The sequence below is a fragment of the Vipera berus genome (assembly GCF_964194415.1).
Source record: "Vipera berus genome assembly, chromosome: 1".
NCBI classification, from domain to species: Eukaryota; Metazoa; Chordata; class Lepidosauria; order Squamata; family Viperidae; genus Vipera; species Vipera berus.
The window spans coordinates 63,250,859-63,271,713 of NC_138202.1; the positions used below are offsets into that span (position 1 = coordinate 63,250,859).

The 20,855-nt window shown below is 34.0% G+C and overlaps 1 protein-coding gene across 1 annotated transcript in view; it reads left to right on the forward strand.

Moving 5' to 3' along the window:
• CDIN1 (CDAN1 interacting nuclease 1) overlaps positions 1-20,855 on the forward strand; it is a gene marked incomplete at its 5' end in the record, with an annotated part of 165,378 nt that overhangs the window by 47,907 nt on the left and 96,616 nt on the right. The window contains 2 exon segments of the mRNA XM_081327143.1: positions 1,030-1,090; positions 4,527-4,599. Coding sequence (XP_081183269.1) covers positions 1,030-1,090; positions 4,527-4,599 — 134 coding nt within the window.

The window sequence follows — 20,855 nt, forward strand, 5'->3', positions numbered from 1 at the left end:
TTTCCAGATTTGATATGAAGGGGGAATTGGTTGTCAGATGACTTTGTTTTTCCTCTTGTTTTGACACAATGTTGGTTTTATTCCTCCCAAAATAATGCTAGATGTGATTTCCTCCTATAGATCTTATAAAAAAAAATTCCTCCCTCCCAAATGCTGCCAAATCAAAGCTGTTCCTTCTAATTCTACTCCAAAGTATAAATCTCTACTAGAATTGGGTTGTGTATATTTTTTCACAGACATAATCTAACGTCCATAGATTCAAATAACCTTCTGGATGATCCTGATCATAATTTCTATAGGCCATCATCTGCTTAGTCTCCTATCAAATATATTGGGGTATAATCCATTATTCTTCTTTTCTCACACCTCTATCCCTATTTATATCACTCTTCGAGTTCTACATGGAAATATGTAACTCTAGAGAATGAAGCTGCTGCATTTTTCAAATGTTTTTAATAATAATGCAAATATTTTCAGCTATCCAATGTCCATGTCACTTTTGTTTCCTAATTTGTTTCATAATTCAGGGAAAACTCTTTTTTGATATATAAATATATATATAGTAAAGTCAGATTAATATCTGGAGTCAAATTCATAGAGTTAATAGTACAGATAAGCTGGAATGATCAGTTTGCTGATATGGGAAGATATGGAACAGTCAAAGAATTTGTATACTAATTGTCACCATCTCTGTCATTGTCAAATATTGAGTACACCTTCAGAAACCTAAAAACAATATTCTGTGTATTCTCTATATTCTGTGTGTCAGTGTAACATTCCTTTTTTTCTTTCAGAATTTTAGTAATAATTGTGCTTTTGATTTGTTTAGAGTTTCAGATTAAGGACAGCCTTCAAAATATTTGTATCTTAATTTGCTTATACATATAATCTGTATTCAATTTATTTCTTGTCCTTGTGAAGGTAAGAGAGGCAGAGCAAAGGAAAAAGAGTAAGAGAGAAAGAGAGTAAGACTTCAGTGCTGGCCTTTTCATTGAATCTACAATAGCCTTTTATTTTTGTCTTGCCCAGATACCTGAAAGGTGTGTCTAAAAATGCAGCTTCTCCTGTATTATTGGAACTGGCCAATGAGGTAATAAGTTTAAATAAGTATTCTTCTGAAATGTAAAATCTTTATCTGTAGAGATTTTTAAGAAGTATTCTTGAAATATATGTAGTTCTAGGTTACATCATATATAGGAGTGAAAACAAATATATTAATTGTAATAGGAGTGCAAACAAATATATTAATTAATCAAGGTAATCAACATATTATATTTTGAATATATCTGTGTAATTTCCGTTTATATATATATAAAGACAAGTGGTTACCTTGCATGTATCGCTCACTTTCAGCAACAGTTATTTGAATCTCTGAGGAACTCGTTTGATTGTTTTGTTTTTATAGAAATATCCATAATATACAGTATGATTTCACAATAAAATGAATTTCCTTTATTTTCAATGTTTTTCAACCCTTTTAAATATAGGTTTTAATGGGGAAATGGGTTTAATATTAATGAAACATTCCTCATGGACATCAGAGTTCAAAGAAGTATGGTGTGAGTTTGAAATGTTTATATTGTTGTTATCCACATTTAATAAAATAAAACTGCATTGTTGTGATGAAACATTTGTGTCAAGGCAGTGGTTAGAATGCAGTACTGCAAGCTACTTCTGCTGACTGCCGTGGGTCAGCAGTTCGAATCTCACCAGCTCAAGGTTGACTCAGTCTTCCTTCTGAGGTCGGTAAAATGAGGACCTAGATTGTTGAGGGCAATATGCTGACTGTATAAACTGTTTAGAGAGAGCTGTAAAGCACTGTGAAGCGGTATATAAGTCTAAGTGCTATTGCTAATACATTGGAGAAGACTCTTTTCTACTGTAGACACAGAAAGTTTATAAACTTCCTATATGGCTTCCAAAGAGGAGTCCCATCTTTTTAAACTTGTAACATGTTTATTTAGAGTAAGACTATGATATTATTTGATTTTAATATAGCAATACGAGTGTTATTAGATTATAATAAATGCACTGGATTTATTTCTTCTAAGTGCTAAAAACTGTAGCAAACCCAAACCAAATTAAAAAAAAGACAAATGGAACTGGACAGCAAGCTCTACTCATTACGTTAGGAAGTATGATTTTTCTCTAAGCTTCTGTCTAATTTACACTGCGGTAGTCTACAAATGGGTAATTATCAGATACTAGATGGTTTTAATGGTCTTTAAAATGTCTACATATTGGAACAATATAGGGCTACAAAATGAAATAGATGTTTTGTACTGGTGCCAAATGAAGGTTCTTGTAGCTTTATACTATTCTCTTTATTTTGAACAAAAGAATACTATTAATCAAACACAATACATAGATATTGTCCTAGATAAGCACCTTCTAGTCACCAAAATAGATCATGTGTACAAGCTTGCTTGCATCAGCCCCCCCCCTTCAACCCCCATTTCTAACAGATAAAGGATGTCCTTATTCAGATACTATGTTTGCACATCTTAGCAATTCATACACTTAGGGCTTCTTAAATTGTAAATTTAGAAATAAATAAAATTATGTAATTTTTTTAAGTTTAAAGTTTAAAATACTGTTGAAATTACTATTTCATGCAGATATATATGAAATGTATGTTTTAGCAACTAGGGAAACATGCAATGTCAAACATCTGATGACTATTTCTATATAATCAAGTTGCTATTTTTATTATGGTAGTTAATATTTAAATGACAAATTATTCCATCTGCTGACCAATGATGTAATGGTAATATTTGAGTCAATTAGTGATTGCTTTAAAAATTGATGAGAAACATATAACAGGCATTATAGTATATAATATGCTAAATCAGAATAGTGCTTTCTATTTTTATGAGATGCTGAACCTTTTAAAAATATTAAATATGACCATTTTATACTTTAAAAATTTTTTAAAAAATGAAAACAACTTGTATATGTATTAAAAATAAAACTAATCATTCTCACCAAATATTTTCTAGTGAGATTTGAAACACTATGAATATTACTTACATGTTACATTCTGACATTAAAGCATGATGGCCCAATTTCAGAGAAAGATGGGTTCATGATTAATATGAAAATTAGGAAGATGCAAGTACCTGAACTAATAAGGTAGTCCTTATTCTGGCTGGTCTACCTTCAGTAATTTCACCATTTTTCATGTGTCAGCTCTGATGTGAGCTACCAGAAATAAGCAATTCTTTATAAAAAGCATTTCTTTCTATTAGGGGGAATTTCAGTGCATCAAAGTACATATACATTTAGAAAAAAAGCATGTAGAAATCAAAATAAGTTTTGTTTCCCCAAATATATGAATATATTTGAAAACATATAAAACAAAAAATGAAAAAAATGAATATTATCATTTGCAATTATTTTGTTTAAAAGTGTGGCATTTGGTCAATAGTATATTTCACATTGTTTAATAAATGTAAGCTTTAACAATGAATTAGTAGATGTTTTTAAACAGATGTTCATTTCTGAAGTATATTTGAGGAATCCTTGTTTCTCTATATTCATTTTTTTCTCATAATCTTCAGGTTGTACTATACAAAGTGATTGATCTAGATATAACAGTACCTATATATCTGGATTTTTATCATTACTAATTTACAAAAATAATTTTTTGTAAAGGTTCCCTTAGACTTTTCCAAACAAATAAGCTATAGACATTCTTAATGCATTCAACTTTGCACAAAATTTGTCAGCATAAATCACAATAATTTCATTGTAATACAATGTACAATGTAGTAACCTTTAAATTTATAATAGCTATATTGGAAAAATAAATTAAAATGTCATTATTTGAGACATTATTTTGTTATTGAAGAAGTTTTACTATATTAAAACACGTAATGATGTCCATCTAGAGGAGACCAAATTGGAGAAGTAGAATTGTAATAATATTGCAGTAGCAAATTTTGCTCCACAACTTATATAAAAGTGATAAGAAATGAAAATACAATTCATCCTATTCCCCACAATGAGAGAAAGAGAGCACCAGCCAAGAAGGAGCACTGAGCAATCTCAGTAACCACAAAGTAATTTAGGTGATCCTGAAAACATGCATGAGCAGAAGGAACAGAGTGTGCCAAAGGAGTCAGCTAAGTGTCACTGTAAATTAATGAACGTCATGTCACAATCTTTTGTTTCAGGTCTCAGTTCTACTGGATAAATGTTAAATATGTTATTTAATCTTGTCTATGATCATTTCAAACAATGTAATAAACCCAAATCAGTAAAACGAACCATTATGTTGAATTTTTTAACATTGAAATATAAGGCCATACATGAATACCAATGCATATAACGTTGTTGTAAGATGTGGTCAAAAAGATTTATTTATCAGATTATAGCATAATTTTTTACCATGTCAGGAAATGTACCTTTCTGAAAGGATGACTGAGATAATGGAGGATGCATCCTTAACACCACTTTATTGATCTAAGTGATGAAATAAAACCACATTTTAATGAAATTTGGTTACAGTTTATCTTTCTTCTAAGGTGGATTTTGCCCCATCACTTATGGCTCGAATTGTGTTAGAAAGATTTCTACAAGAACAAGATGGATCAGTACGTAAGTAATTTTAAAAATATTTATGGTTGTTGGTATATAGCTAAAAATGTAAAGTGAATAGAAGGCAGCTTTTTAAAACTCATAAAATTTCCAGTTGTTGTAGGGAAAAAATTATTAAGGTTATGTTGCATCTTCCACATAGAAATAAAATTAATTAAATAATTAGGTAAGAACTATAACACAAGTTGTTTTCATTCTGAGAGTTTTTTGCACTGAATATATACGTTATCCTTCATTATAGAATTTATATTAGTTGCTGTCTTCAAAATTCTTTTTGTATGGAAAAAAATACCTTAATATTATATGTGGAATTGATTCTTTTAAGGTCTTAACAGAGTTATGGCTCAGATTATACACACTACAGATAATTGTTTGCGTCCCTTTAAAAATAGCACTCTAATACCCTGCTATCATATTTTAAGGCAAAATACTACAGATAGAATTCTTCTGTTGTGGGGCAATCCTTTCATCGAGAATTCAAGAAATAAGCATGTTCTTGAAGTTCATTAGAAATTAGTAAGAATTCAAAGTTCTTAAACTGTAATTGGTTCATGGCATAAATAATTTTGCCAAATAATTCTTGAAAAGAAACTTGTTCTACTTTAAAATTCTGAAATCTCAGAAGTTTTAGGTGAATGTAACTGAGCTCAGCGTTAGACAGAAAAAAAATGAAAAGAGTATAGCTTCAGGAGGAGGTTCAAGGCTAAATTAATTTGCCACTGAAAAAATACATTTTGTTATTTTCTCTGTGTCAACTGCATGATTAAAACCGGCTGTTAAGTGAGCTCTGGGGATGTGCTCGTAAAAGATTTATGAGTAATATTCAATGTGATATTCAAAGTAAGTCATGAATATCAGGGTAATTGCTCTCAGTGTTGGTTCCTTTACTAGGCAGGAGTTTGTCAACTGCCCCATAAATATTTGCCTAGTCTCATGTAAGAAAGACAATTTCATCTTTTGCATTTTTATTATCTATTGTAATGTTTACCTTTGGAATTTGAGATGGGAATGGTAAAAGGATTTAGAGCATCCTTGACACATGTACATTTATTTTTATTCTTTGAAGGTAAAAAAAATAAGCAGTCTAGAAAAAAAGAACCATCAGCCAATAGATTAGAGAAGGGATTTTTATTACTATTAATATTCCTTTCCGCTTTTTTTTAAAGCTATGGTTTTTCTATAGCCCTTTTTATTATTATTTATTTTTATTGGAAGCTTTGCAGTTGGTGACTAGTAGGGTTACTTCATGACGGTTTCATTTGAATGAATTAAAGTACTTCCTCTAAAAATTCAATATCATTTCAATAGATGTAGCCTTTAAAGTAACCTGCAGTGATGCTTCATGAGCAAATCACATGATGTCAGAATGGTATGGTTTCGATTTAATCAAGAAAGAGATTAAAGTGGATGTGTGTTATTTTCAACATCGCTGCAGCACCTCCATTTGTCAAAGTCAACCTTCTGATTGCTTTGGACCTATTGCTATCCAGATCTTGTCAAAATAGTAGTCTGCACAATCTGAGGCAGGTAGACTACTCTCTGCAGCACAGTATCAGACCCTATAAATAAAGTGGAATGCGTTGGCTTATGAATTACAAAGCTAATAGATTGATCATAAATTCTGCAGCTGTTTAATTTATTTTTATAATGCTGGCCCAGCTTCCGCTCATTGTATTTAATTTCCATCATTCTGTAATATTCAGTCAAACAACTGAATAGAAATTTTTAAATGAATTGTGGCTGAGAATCTTAAGCTCCAGCATTAGCAGTGTAAGCCTTCAGTTTGTGTGCTAATCATATTTAGAATACAGTCGTATTTAGAAGGGAAAAAAAGTATTTTAAGCACCTACTTTCTAGAGAAAGAAAGAACAATGGTTTCAACTGTGTATATTTAAATATTCCTATATTTCACCAGTTCTATATTCCTATATTGAAGCGTTATTATTTCCTTCTGGATTTTTAATAACAAATCGATGCTATGCATTCGCTTATACAATTCCCAAGCTCAGAGAGTGTGTGGCCGCAGTTTAAACTAACATTAATTGCCAGTAGTCTGAATGTGAGCATAAAAATCTTAACTACGGTCAAAGCAACTGTAATATAGTAATGTTTTCCAAGAGAATGCTTCTTTTGATGGTGGGAGGAAGCTTTTATTCGTGCCAGATCAGGGGGCTCCAAGGAGTTGGCACAAAGTGATCTTAGAAAAGAGCTGAAAGGTAGGGTAGCTTTTATTCTGACATTCTCTTCCCCTTTCACAGCAATGACCTGGCTGGCCTTTGGCAATGAAATTCAATGCACATGGCTCCGCAGTCAAATCATCAAATTTCCCTGTGTGTATATTAGAGTTTTGTAATGTGTTTCCATTATGAAGCAATGCAGGGATAATTGTCTTTGGTAGCAATTAGCTAACAGGTTTGTTCAGTACTATTGGCAAAGGCATCCATCATCCCCTCCCTGACCACACTTTTTGTCTAGCTCGGACTATGGAGATCAATAGAATTCTATATAGGGGAAGGTACCCCAGCTTTAATGAGCTGCTAGTCTCAGTCAGTCCTAGTTTGTATTTCTGATTTTTACCTTTAAAAAGAGATGAGGGGGAATCTTCCCATAGGGGGAGGTGTGTATTGTATATGTACTATTACTTTCAGTAGAGCAATGTATAGTTTTAAATTGTTCTGTACCGAAAGGTATAGGAATTCACACTCTGACAGAAACAGTTTATTGCTCTGGTAATACAGTTTAACAATATGCAGTTTTGAAAATGATTATTGGACTTAGATTTCACCTTTAAGCTGAATGATTTATATATATATCAAGGATAGCAGACTGCATTTATCCAAAGTCATATCCCCTTGAATTGCACAGCTGGAAGGAGAGAAAAAGAACCAGGTTTTATTTGAACCTTTTGTGATTCATTATCGTTGCAATCCTGTCCACACTCATCTAAGAGAAAAATCTTTGGACATTATGATATGTGCTTCAGCATAATTCAAATCAAATGTATTATTGTGTATTGTTATCATAGATCACCATATCAATAAAATAAAATACAATCAAAACAGAAAAAAATAATCGAGTAAAATTAAGGGTACTAACGGACAAATTTGTCACATTTGTACTAATTATTGCAGCTTTTGCACCCAGCATGGTAGGAGTCTAAAAGAAGCACATGAGTAGAATATATCTCTGTCCTTGGGAGATGTTACAGCAAGGGAGTATATAATCTTGTACAGTTCCCGGTAAAAATAAACAGTACATGTTGAACAATTTCTATTTCTGCAGAGACACATGGATAGTTGCATTCTATTAGTGAGGTTTGGGTGAATGTGCCTGCTATAAAAGAGTGCTGATTTCACTGTAGTATTCATTATCATTCAATCTTTGAATATTTTTTTGGGGGGGGCGGTAGTCCTGCCATTTTGTGGAGTAGCAAAGAGTCAGAGACGGTTTTTCAACTGAACAACAACAAATAAATCTAGATGATCAAAGGAAATCCATGGCAAGCTCAGAGTACCTTAGTCTCTCATTCAGTGCTAATATCCATGGTGAGGAATGTTCATGCTTCAAAATTACTGGAAGAATGTTATCTTTACCCAATAAGTTATGATTCACCACTATGCTTTTTCTTCAACTTGGGACATTCTACCTTGGACCTAGGTATTATAGTTTTGATACACCATGGAATTGACAATATGGATCTTAGCAAATTTGTTTGTATGCACTTGAGAGAATATATCTTCATATAAATTCCTATCTACAGTACAGGATTTGGTTATGTCTAGTCTAGTGAAAAGAAGGACTAGGAGTGACATGATAGCGGTGTTCCAATATTTGAAGGGATGCCACAAAGGCAGGACAAAGCATGACAAGAAGCAATGGATGGCAACCAATCAAGGAGAGAACCAATCTAGAACTAAGGAGAAATTTCTTGACAGTGAGAACAATTAATTAGTGAGACAACTTGCCTCCAGAAGTTGTGAATGCTCCAACTCTGGAGATTTTCAGGAAGAGATTGGACAGCCATTTGTTCAGAATGGTATGGGGTCTCCTGCTTGTGCAGGGTGTTGGACTAGAACAGCGTTTCCCAACCTTAGGAACTTGAAGATGCGTGGACTTCAACTCCCAGAATTCCCCAGCCAGCATAGCTGGCTGGGGAATTCTGGGAGTTGAAGTCCACGCATCTTCAAGTTCCTAAGGTTGGGAAACGCTGGACTAGAAGACCTCCAAAGTTCCTTCCAAATGTGTTATTCTGCTATGTTCCATAGAAAACTTGGGCAAGAGTGTTTGCCTTGAACTATTTTAGGGCTGCTGGTATTAATTTCCTCCCTTTGGTATAAACTTTGTCATATGATTGTATTACAACTGAAATATTTACATTTTGAAAATGTATTATGGCAGGAAAATACAGGCACTAACTTCCTAAGATCTGGTATATCTTGTTGTTTAAATGCTATAAGAAATTGTCTAGGGATCCAAAAATATAAATTCAACATAAAAAGTTATGCTAAGTGTATTTTGTTAATGAATGAAATGCTTGCTTTCTAACAATGATTCAAAATAACTTCTAACTTTATTACAATATAAATATACATCCCAAGATTTATTGGGCTAAGAACCAAAATATGTAAATTCATAATAACAATAATCATCCAAAGTTGAAAATCAAGAAACTTTGTAAAAATAAAAATAGCAGATTCCCTTGATGGAGAAATGTTTACTACTAATAGATTTGTAGTATAATAGTTCAGCATAAATTACAGAAGTGGAATTTAGTTTAAAAGTATAACATAAGAAAGCCTCAAATCAGACCTTACTTTGGGATTGTTTTAATGATAAACAGATATGATAGAAATGATATAAAGGAATAAAGCACAAAATGATAAAAACAAGACAAAACACAGAAGAAAATAGCAACATAAGATGTTAATTAAAAGCATAGCTCACTGAAATTGTTGAGAGTATAGTTGAATAAATATATTGTCAAACTCTTCCTGAAGACTAGAAAAGGGAAGATCGTGCATACTTCCCAGGAGAGTAATGATATTTTTAATGCTTATTTTATTTTATGAATATTTCATCACTATATAAAAGCTTCCATTCTAAAAAAAAATACATAGCAAAAATAACAACAGCAGAAGTGCAGAATAAAAAGAGCTGCATAAAATATCAAGTTAAAATGCCAAGAAACATAAAAAGGTATTTGCCTAACACCTACAATGCATTCCTGTATTACTAGGATGTCTTCCTGACAAGTTAATATGGTTAGTAGGCTGAGGAGGAAGCTTTTTCCCTAAATAATGCTATCTTCATAGATAAATGGATCTTAACCAGGATCTCCAGAGATGACCTAGTTTGGTCAGCCTTCACAGGTAGACCAGATAGGAAGTAGACCAGACGGACTAATTCTACTTTATTAACAGAATCTTGCTAATCTGAAAGTAAAAATCAAATCTTACAGTCTCTTTTTACAGCCTGATAAGTTAGTGAGGCTCCCTTCTGAGTTTCCTTGTCTGTTATGCAGCTGTGGGCTCCTCTCCCTCTTATCTGATCATTCTCTGGGAAGCATCTGTCTTCCCCACCCCATTTCCCAAGGACATTCCCACATACCATTACAAGTGTGTATCATAGGATGAAATGGGATTAATTGCTAAACAAAAGTATAGAACTCTCTTAGAATTAAATAAACATCTGACAGTTAAGTAGCAATGGAATCAATTATATGATATAGGGAATTTTTCTTGCGCAATCTGTGCTTTTTAAATAGTCTTCAAAGTTAGCCCTGAAAACAGTACAGTACATTGCAGTAATTTCGTTGCAAAGCTACCAAAAGCACAAGATTGGCCAGGTTCTCTCTGTCCAGGAGAGCAACAAGTATTCCCCTAATCCAAACTGATAACTTGGACTTCATGAACAAGGTATTTAGTCCCTCTTAATTTCCAACCTCAGTTGAAGGTGTTGTTTATGATCTATAAAACTGTATGTGGTTTGGGTCTGCATTACTTTCAGAACCATCTTTTCCAAGGACAATCTAACCATTTTAGTAATCATCCAAGTAATGCTACAGAGCAGGAAAATAGGAGCCAGGAATTAGGCTTTATTTATGTTTATTTATGTTCAACTCTGTAGAATAGGTTGCCCTTATTTAGTTGGGCTCTACCCATAAGAAAAGTAACAAAAATGTCACTGCACCTTTGTGTTTCACTAGCTGTTTTCAGTAATTTTGAATAAATTTTATTGTTAATTGTTCATTTTAACTTTTCCTCTTTACACATGATTCTTTTTGCTGTCTTGGGAATTTTACTGTAAGCTGCTTGGAGTTTGGTAAAATAATTAGAACATAACTGAGTCATTAATAAATAAATATCTATTCCTTACAGTGCATTCAACCATATCACATAGCTTAAACACCTGCTTTCTAATTAATTAACCATCTCGTAATATTACCTGTTATTTATCAGGGTTGGGTTTCAGTTTATTGGTCTTCATTCCATTTATTACTTACTCTAGATATTAATTTAGCTGCTCACCAAACCCCAGTTCTGGACAATCTAACTTAAGTGATTTCATGAAGATGTTTGAAAATGTGTGGACAGTTTCTTGTATAACCAGTAAAGATTGCTTCATTGAGTTACTATGAATTAGCTGATGTTCAATTTTAAACATAAGTAAAAAAGTAAATAGTCAGATCTGAAATTAAAATATCAGCTTCAACTATTAAGACACAATTCAAAAATTAAAATTCAATAACTGATAATAATGGAGCTATTAATACTGGATAAGTAGACTTCTTTTTTTTCCCCACTTGAAGATAAATGATGAGTTGCAGTTAGAGATGAAATTATTTTAGTGGTGATTGAAACAGCAGAAGTTAAGAAGCAATATATGATCAGTGAAGTACAAGAGAAAGATGATGATAACAGGAACATGAACAGGAGTTAGTTGTCTGGGAGACAGTTAACCATATATAGCTGAGAGATGAGAAGATGGATTACATTTTCCCACAGTCAGCCATGAAATGATTGAAGTACAGTTTTTCTTCAGAGGCAGATTGTAATACTTGCACAAGAATTTTAAATAAGTTGGTATTCCTGTTTAAAAATGAAGGAGAGAACATACAGTAGTAACCACAACTAAATGCAAACTTTTAGGTGCGTGAGTTCCTATGTACTTGCAGGGCTTGCGAGTGTCTAACACTATATACCAATGTTATGTGCCAATTTTCTACTTGCTGGTGCAAAATATTAAAGGAGTTCAAGCTCTTTGACATCAGATGGTTATCCTCCAATAATTTTTCTTGACTGTACAGTATAATTCAAAATGTAAGAAAGTCACGTTCATGTGACATGATGACCTACATTCATGCATTTGATTGATGGACACTTGTTGATCCAAAAAGAGCTTCCTTTCTCATATTCAATTCAGGACGTCCAGCCAACATTTCAAAGCAAAAGAAACATTTTATAAGCCATTTCAATCTGCTGTTTCTGACCTTTAGCTGACAGAGTCTTAGAATGGCTTATACTGGTTAGTATCATAGTGGTTCTAGTTTATAATCTAAATCAAGAATCAACTTCTTAGTGCTCCTTAGTCCCCTTGCTGCCCTTACAAGCCTGTTCAGCAATGGTTGATGAAAACTGGTAGCATAGGTTCCTGCTGTTTCAAAGAGGAAAAGAGATAAAATGTTTAGCGTAAACTCTAAAATAAAGAAAAGTGCCTCAATTCCTGTCAGAAGCATTCCAAAACAATGGTAAGTCACTTGTTGAAAAAAATTATACTCATATGAAAGGAAGATGATCTTGAATTTAAGATTTTACACAAAGGAAAGAGGGGGCTTATGTAAGTCCATTGTTGTCTTCCCAGCAAGTAAAAGATTTCCATTCCAGTTGAAGTTACATTATTTAGGAACACAGTGTAATATTCTTCTAAGATAAATATTTGAATAGCATACTTTTATATGATTAGCAATGTAAAAATTGCTTTTGCAACTTTGCATTATTGATAAGAAGAAACTATTCAGAACATGTATGTCAGTAGCGTGGTGGCATTTATTTATTTCATTTATATCCCATATTTATTATTTTTACAAATAAGTCAAGGCAACAAATATATCCAAGCACACCTTCATCCTCCTATTGTCCTCACAACAAGCACCTTGTTAGATGGGTTGGGGTGTGAGGGAGTGACTGGCTAGAAGTCACCCAGCTGGCTTTCATGGCTAAGTTGGAACTTGAACTCATAGTCTTCTGCTTTCTAGCCTGATGCCTTAACAACCAGACCAAACTGGCTTTTATATAATTTGTATGTGAACACACACAATTATATACCAGAAAGAAAGCTACTAAATTTCAGTTGATTCTAAAAGCTTTTGAGCTTCTCAAAATTAAATTGATAAAGGTTCTAAATTTTGAAAAGTTCGTACAGTAAATGGTGATAGTGCAGAACAATTTCTTCCAACGATCATCCTAGAGCAAAAACTATTGTACAGATACATTTGTATCTAATTTTACAACTACCCATTTTATTACTTCCTTGGAGATGTTCACTGAGCTGTCACCCTTATATCTGCACTTTGACTTAGTTTCTTGAGAAGTAATGTAATTTTCCTGCAAATTATGTAAGATTTGAGCAAAATAGGAGAAGAGCATAGCAACTGTGGACTGTATAGAATAATAAATATCCATCCTGAGCAAAGTCTGAATACAAAAGATAGATACTATTGTTCAAGTTTGCATCACGAGAAATGTACAGGAAAATAATTCATAGAGCTTTCATTATTTTAATAGAAATACAAATTCATAGAGCAAGCACCACATGGTCCAAGGAATTGTTTGAAGGTAACATAATAAATAATTTGTGCATAAAGATCAATTTTGTTTCATTAAGGAGATTCCTACCCAAAATTCTTTATATCTTGAGCAAAGTTTAATGAAAGAGATAATCTATTTGGGAAAAATGACTTTCTTTCTTGGGTAATGTGACAAAAGCAGTAGTGAGGAATGATCATGTCCAAGACTACATGGCTTCTGGTCAGGATGTAATAGAGGAGTCTTTTGACTAATATAAGATCTATTCTTAATTTAAAGTAGTATGTATCAGTTTGGAAAATTCAGTGTAGGAACCTGAGGCCTGATAACATAACCAAGTCTTGAGGGACTTCCAGAATGTCAGAAGGGATGGAGCTAATCTAATTTTGGGGGAGAGAGGACAATGATCCCTAAGGCAAGTGCATGGCAGAGAAAAAAATGTCCTAGTTGCTGGCACCCACAGCATACCTTGTCTGCCAGATCTAATGGGGTGGGCAGAGAGAGGTGATCTCTCAGACAGTCCAGGAAGGGCTTTAAAAATTAAATCCAGCATTTTGAATTGGATCGGAAGCAAACTAGCAACCAATGCAGTTTGCGGAGCAGAAGTGTATAACATGCCTTCCTCCTGGAACACACATAATTGCTCAGAAGCTTCAGATGTATTCTGTATCAGCTGAAGCTTCTAGATACACTTCAAGGGCAGCCTCATATAGAGTGTGTTGCAGTAATCCAGTCTGGAGATGACTGGGGCATGAGTGACTTGCAAGCAGGATCTGATGATTTAGCAACTGGCCACAAGCTGTGCAAAAGCCCTCCTAACCACAACTGCAAGTTGCTTATGTGTTTTTCTTAGACAGATTTGGCTTTTATCTGACAGAGACCCCTCCACGGCCGTTAAGAGGTATAGTAAATAAAGGAGAGGATTTTTAAGGCTTTTATTTTAAAGGCTTACCATAAATTTAACCCTTGTGTTCTTATTTTATTCATTCTTCAAGTCCATTGTTTCCAACTGCATCTTTGTCATTGGACCACTGTATGTGAATAGACTCACTATATATGAATGAGGTCATAATGTCTTCAGTTGTGATTAATGCAAACTGTAGCTTATTGTAATGTGTGAATCTAGCCGTAGGCTGACAAGTGCTGGATACCTTCTGTGAGTAATTTCTGTTCAATAGAATGTGCCACAGACAAACTTTGGCTGGTTTAAAATATGGTCGTGACAAAAAAACACAACTGGCTACAATGCAGCTAAATTTAGAAACACAATTCATTTTGAGTGTGTCAGTTGAGTGCATAGATTGCAGCTGGAATCTATACCAGTATTGACTTGTAAACTAATCTCTAGATTAGGGTGAGTATGCCTGGGGTAAAACTGGGTTTTCATTGTGTATGTGACATTCTGTCCAAAATGTGTTATAACTAGTATCAGGAATGTTCTGTGTAATTTGCTTGGATATGACTGAAGTAGATCAACTGCTCTACACCTTCCCTCTCATACTAAAACCTATTCTATTCAATGGAAAACTGTGACTTAGAAAAAGGAATAAATGGCAAAGAGCATGAATTACAAATGAGGTGAAAGGAAAAGAAATATAAACTGTGTTTATAAAACTTGGAGAAAAGAAAAAGATGTAGTGGGTTTGAATGAAATTACTAAAATGTATGTCAGAACATATGAATCTGAAGAGTTGGGGGGGATAAGAAAATAGGAATACATTAGTTGAGGGCAATTGCCTGATATGCTTCAGCAAATTGAATGAATTAGAAGAACCAAATTTGAGTTTTTGGAAAATCTTACAATATTATGCAATCAAGACTCAATAAGGCATGATAATAAGGACTGTTTAGTGAGTATATCCTTAGAAAAAGATCTATTTTATATACGTAGTATAAGGTAAGTTTTCAAAAATAAACACATGAAAAAAGGAATGAATATACAGTACAAGATTACAAGATTAGGGAAGTGCATTATGGCTTTAAGCCAGGTAAGCGTTATGAAAAATATTTTTTTGTTCTTTAGTGGGTTAATGAGATACAATGTATATTTTTACATATAGATTGATTCAGAGGGAATGTATGATTAGGAAAATAGTCTTGGATTATGGAATGCTTTGCATGAATATGATGGTGATGTTTGGTTGGTGGCTGATAAGAGTGATATGTAGTAGAAGTAAATCATTCTTGGGAATAAATGGAATGCTTAAATGCTTGAACATTGAGGAAGGAATAAGAGAAAAATGTCAATTTCATGTATTATGGGCAAATGTATAAAAGGTTTTTGTGGTGATCTTAATAGTGTGCTGTTTGGGACCATTAATATGCATGTACTTTTGTATACAGAAATTGCATTGTTGAATAACAATCAAAATGATGTTCAGCAAATATTAATTTTTATGATGCAAATGATGTATTAATTTTCAGGTTAGATTATTGTTCTGCAAATTATATATCAAAGAATAAAATAATAATGCCTGACAGGAAAAATAGAATGAAAAATTATAGCTGTATAATAGCCATACATAACAATAAACATAAACAAGTAGTGAGATACTAGGGTAAATAGTTGAATATCTGTACTTACGTAGAATGTTGACTAAAAATGGAAAAAGGGATGAGGACATTTTAAGAAGTGCAAATACTAGGTGAAAGATACTGGGTAGTACATAGTCTATTTTGAAGAATGAAAGTGTATTAGAAAAAGCAAAACTAGTTATGTATAAGAAGGTACTTCTATCCAGTTTGTCACATGGAAGTGAAACTTGGGCATCTCAAGAGAAACATAAAAATAAATTGAATCAGTGGGAACAGGGTACTTAAGAAGCATGTGTATTAAAATAAGAAGAAATAAAAGGACTTCTGACCACTCAGACAGCCTCAGCCCAACTCACCTGACAGGGTTGTTGTGGGAAAAATAGAAGGAGGAAGATGTATTGAGTATCTTAGCCGCCTTGGGTTATTTGTGAAAATGCTAAAAAGTGGTATATAAACAAACAAATGAATAATAGAATAGGGCTAAGAAATAATAGATAATGAGTGATTGATATTGAATACAAACATGAATGAAAAGCATAAAAAAGATATGTTGAGATGGTTTAGTCATAGAGATAGAATGATTGAGGATTCAATCATAAAATAAATATATAAAATAAAAATGAATAGGTTGACAGAAAAGAGAAGACTGAATTAATGAGTTGATGAAATCTTGAGGAGAAGCAAAATGTTTAAAGAACAAAAGGCAAAATGTGAAGTTGCATATGGACATAGTAGACAGTAGATATAGTAGAAACAAGGATGACTTCAAGAATGGTATATTGTACTGAACAGGGTTGATGTGAAATAGATTTAGCTATTGGTTTTATTTTCTGATCTTGTGTCTTTATTTTTTTTTCAAATGCCACTTCTTGCTCCTTTTCTGTCCTATGTATGTTGTGATTTACTCAGGAATTGAACATCATGATGTATGCTTGTATATAATAATAATAATAATAATAATAATAATAATAATAATAATAATAATAATAATAATAATAAGAATAAGAAGAAGAAGAAGAAGAAGAAGAAGAAGAAGAAGAAGAAGAAGAAGAAGAAGAAGAAGAAGAAGAAGAAGAAGAAGAAGAAGAAGAAGAAGAAGAAGTTGGAAGGGACCTTGGAGGTCATCTAGTCCAACCCCCATTTCAGACAAATGGCTGTCCAGTCTCTTGTTAAAAACTTCCAGTCTTGGAGCATTCACCACTTCTGGAGGCAGGTTGTTCCACTGGTTAGTTGTTCTAACTGTCAGGAAGTTTCTCCTTAGTTCTAGGTTGCTTCTCTCCTTGACTAATTTCCATCTGTTGCTTCTTGTCCTGCTTTCAGGTGCTTTGGAGAATAGCTTGGCTCCCTCTTCTTTGTGGCGGCCCCTGAGATATTGGAACACTGCTATCATGTCACCCCTCACTCTTCTCTTCGTTAAACTACACATACCCAATTCCAGCAACCGTTCCCTATATGTTTTGGCCTCCAGCCCCCTAATCATCTTTGTTGCTCTTCTCTGTACTCTTTCTAGAGTCTCGACATCTTTTTTACATCGTGGTGACCAAAACTGGATGCAGTATTCCAGGTGTGGCCTTACCAAGGCATTGTAAAGTGGTATTAGTACTTCACATGATCTTGATTCTATTCCTCTGTTAATGCAGCCTAGCACTGTGTTGGCTTTTTTGGCAGCTGCAGCACACTGCTGGCTCATATTGAAGTGATTGTCCACTAGGACTCCAAGATCCTTCTTACAGTTAATACTATTGAGAAAGGTACCACCTATACTATACCTGTGCATTTGATTTTTCCTGCCTAAATGTAGAACCTTACTTTTTTCACCATTGAATTTCATTTTGTTAGATAGCGCCCAGTGTTCAAGTCTGTCCAGATCCTCCTGTATCTTAAGCCTGTCTTCTGGAGTGTTGGCTATTCCTGCCAGCTTGGTGTTGTCTGCAAATTTGATGAGTTCCCCATCTATCCCCTCATCCAAATCGTTGATGAAGATGTTGAAGAGCACTGGGCCCAGAACAGAGCCCTGGGGCACCCCACTACATACTACCCTCCATGTAGATGCAGTTCCATTGAGGACCACACGCTGTGTACAGCCTGTCAGCCAGCTACGAATCCATCTGGTGGTGATGCTGTCTAACCCACATTTTTCTATCTTATCAAGTAGTAGGTTGTGATCTACTTTATCAAATGCCTTACTGAAGTCCAAGTAAATTATATCTACAGCATTCTTCTGGTCCACTAATTTTGTCATGTATTCAATTTGAAGAAAGTTTAACAACCTTTGATATCGTGATAATAACACTATGGAAGCTAAAACTGAGAATATTTCAGGAAAATTTTATTGATTCTGAAGGATGAGAGTACAGAAAGTAATTTGATGTTCTATGCTAGAGAGAAGGAGGGAGGGAGAGAGAGAGAACTAAGATTAGAGTCAGTTGTTTAGTCTATCCCACAGGTCTGCAACCCGCGGCTCCAGAGCCGCATGCGGCTCTTTCGGCCGTCTCCTGCGGCTCCCAGTCCTCTGCCATGTGCAGTCCAAAAAAAAAAAGTGGGACTAAAATAGTTCAACCAATCAATTCAAATATGCAGGGTAGGTGCATATCTCGCCTTGGCTCCACTCTTCAGTCAAACCCTGTTCTGTGCATGCACGCATGTACGCGCATGTGCACACATTTTTTTGGCTCCCAGTTTTTCCTTTTCTGAGGGAACCGGTTCCGAGTGGCTCTTTCACTGTTTCAGGTTGCTGACCCCTGGTCTATCCAATGCAGACAGATGAGGAAGTAGTGAAAGTATCAACAGAGCATATCTTGTTGGGCTCAAAATTCAGAGGTATGGTAAGCATAGCCATAAAATAAAGAAATAGGTGCTTTTTGGAAGAGGAATAAAAAACTAGTAAAATGGAGAAACATTACATTGCTAACATGCTGTCAAGGCATGTTTTTCCCTATTGTAAAAACAAACACAACCTGGGCCATTGGAAAGGAAAAACAAAGAAAAATGTCTGGTAAAATCATCAAAAGTATCTTGGACAGCAAAAAGAATGAATTCAATGATAGATTAAATAAAATTACATAGCTCACTGGAAGTATTAATAAACAGTCAAAACTAACTATTTTAGATATAGACAGGACAAGAAGCAATGAATAGAAATTAATCAAGGAGAGAAGCAACCTAGAACTAATAAGCAATTTCCTGACAGTGAAAACTATATTGAGAAAGAAGAGCGTTTGGAAAAGACTCCAATGCTTGGGAAAAATTGAAGACAATAGAAAAAGAGGATGGTGGAATATGAGATGTTACTACTAGTGTCTTAAGCTTTAGATTATACATATTCAAGAAGCACTTCCGACAGGCAATCCTAATAAAGCTACTGTTACTCTAGCTAAAAGTAATTGGAAGTGACTGAAAAACTGAACAATAATTAAAATATAACTTGTATTCAGGTCATAGACCTATGTGACCTTCAGGAATGTCATTATTTACAAAATTCCCAAGATCTTAAGTTTTTGAAAGAAACTCTTCTAGTATATGTTTATGGGACTGTAGCAAAATAACACATAATATTTTAAAAATAAAGTTTTTACAAATTGTCAAAACGCCCCTTAGGGTTTAATGGATTAATTAAACTTTTTGCAGAATAAGTTGTGCATTTGTCAACCATTACCAAGAACCTGAAGAAGATGCTGCTGCTTATGATGATGATGATGATTTATATCCCTCTGATTTCTCATTGAGTTTAGGAAAGTATACATAGATATGAAAAACTATCATATTATTCTATCAACATTATTCAAAGCATAGAAAAGGGAAAAAGAGATTGAAAGGGTAAGCAAAATAAATTAAAAGCAGAAGATACAAGAAAAGAAAATGTCTAAAATTCTCTACTTGGATTTTTGATTCTGTCACCAAGCAGGAGTCTGCTCAGACTGCTACTGGAAAGGTGGGGGGAGAGAAAATTTTTCTCATTTTCCTTTCATCCTCCAACCCACTCAAGGAGAACTGCTGTGGAAAGAAGTAATCAGTGAAGATCATCACCTTCCTTCAATATAGTCAACAGAAAATTTCCCCAAAGATGAAGTCAGCCATTGAAAGGAAAACTCCTTTTGTCTATAAAAGGTTCTACTGAATTTAACCTATTGACTGCTAAGACAATATCATTAGACCTCCATGATAAAATATGCAGATGGATTCCCAGTTTTACACACAATTCAGAATAGATGTTTAAAAATCAGGGCACAGATCAATTGTTTCATTCAGTTGAAAACATGGTAACAGAGTCCAGGGAGCCTTGTTTAAAATGAATATTCTACAAATGAAGAGCTACTATTAAAGAAGTCCTTCTCCCATTTAATTGATTGTTTGCTTTTCAGACTAAGAAGGTACCTAAGGAAGGGGCCCTGTTGATGGTCTTGGTACAAGAATAGGGTAAGGCTATTAGTAATATACCACCTATTTATCAAACAAAATTATTTTGCTGCCATCTAGCAGACATCAAGATTTATGCAACTAAAATCCAAGAGTCCTAGAAAGAACCTTGGTTTCCATTTTGGTAAGTGGATATTATGTGTTTGGCCAAATCCAGCTGGGCAGTTATTCTGAAAACTGCCATTGTTTCCCCTGGCAGTGGTAGCCATTTTATGGTAGCACTCATGGCAAGATCTAGGTAACCTGCCGAAACGTTGAAACCATGCTTTCAAATATGCTTGTGGCTGTGTAAATATCTGATATGCCTCTTCTGAAATATATACATATTTTAAAACAAAGTCCTCTCCAATTAATTTTTGTTGGGCAACCAAATCTGGGCTGCAAAGATATGGAAAACCATTAAATAGTGATAGAATGATATAAACCAATTATAAAACTTGCTCCTTGGTTAAGAAAAATCTTTGGTTGCATTTAGCTCACTGAATGTTTCCAATACAGCTT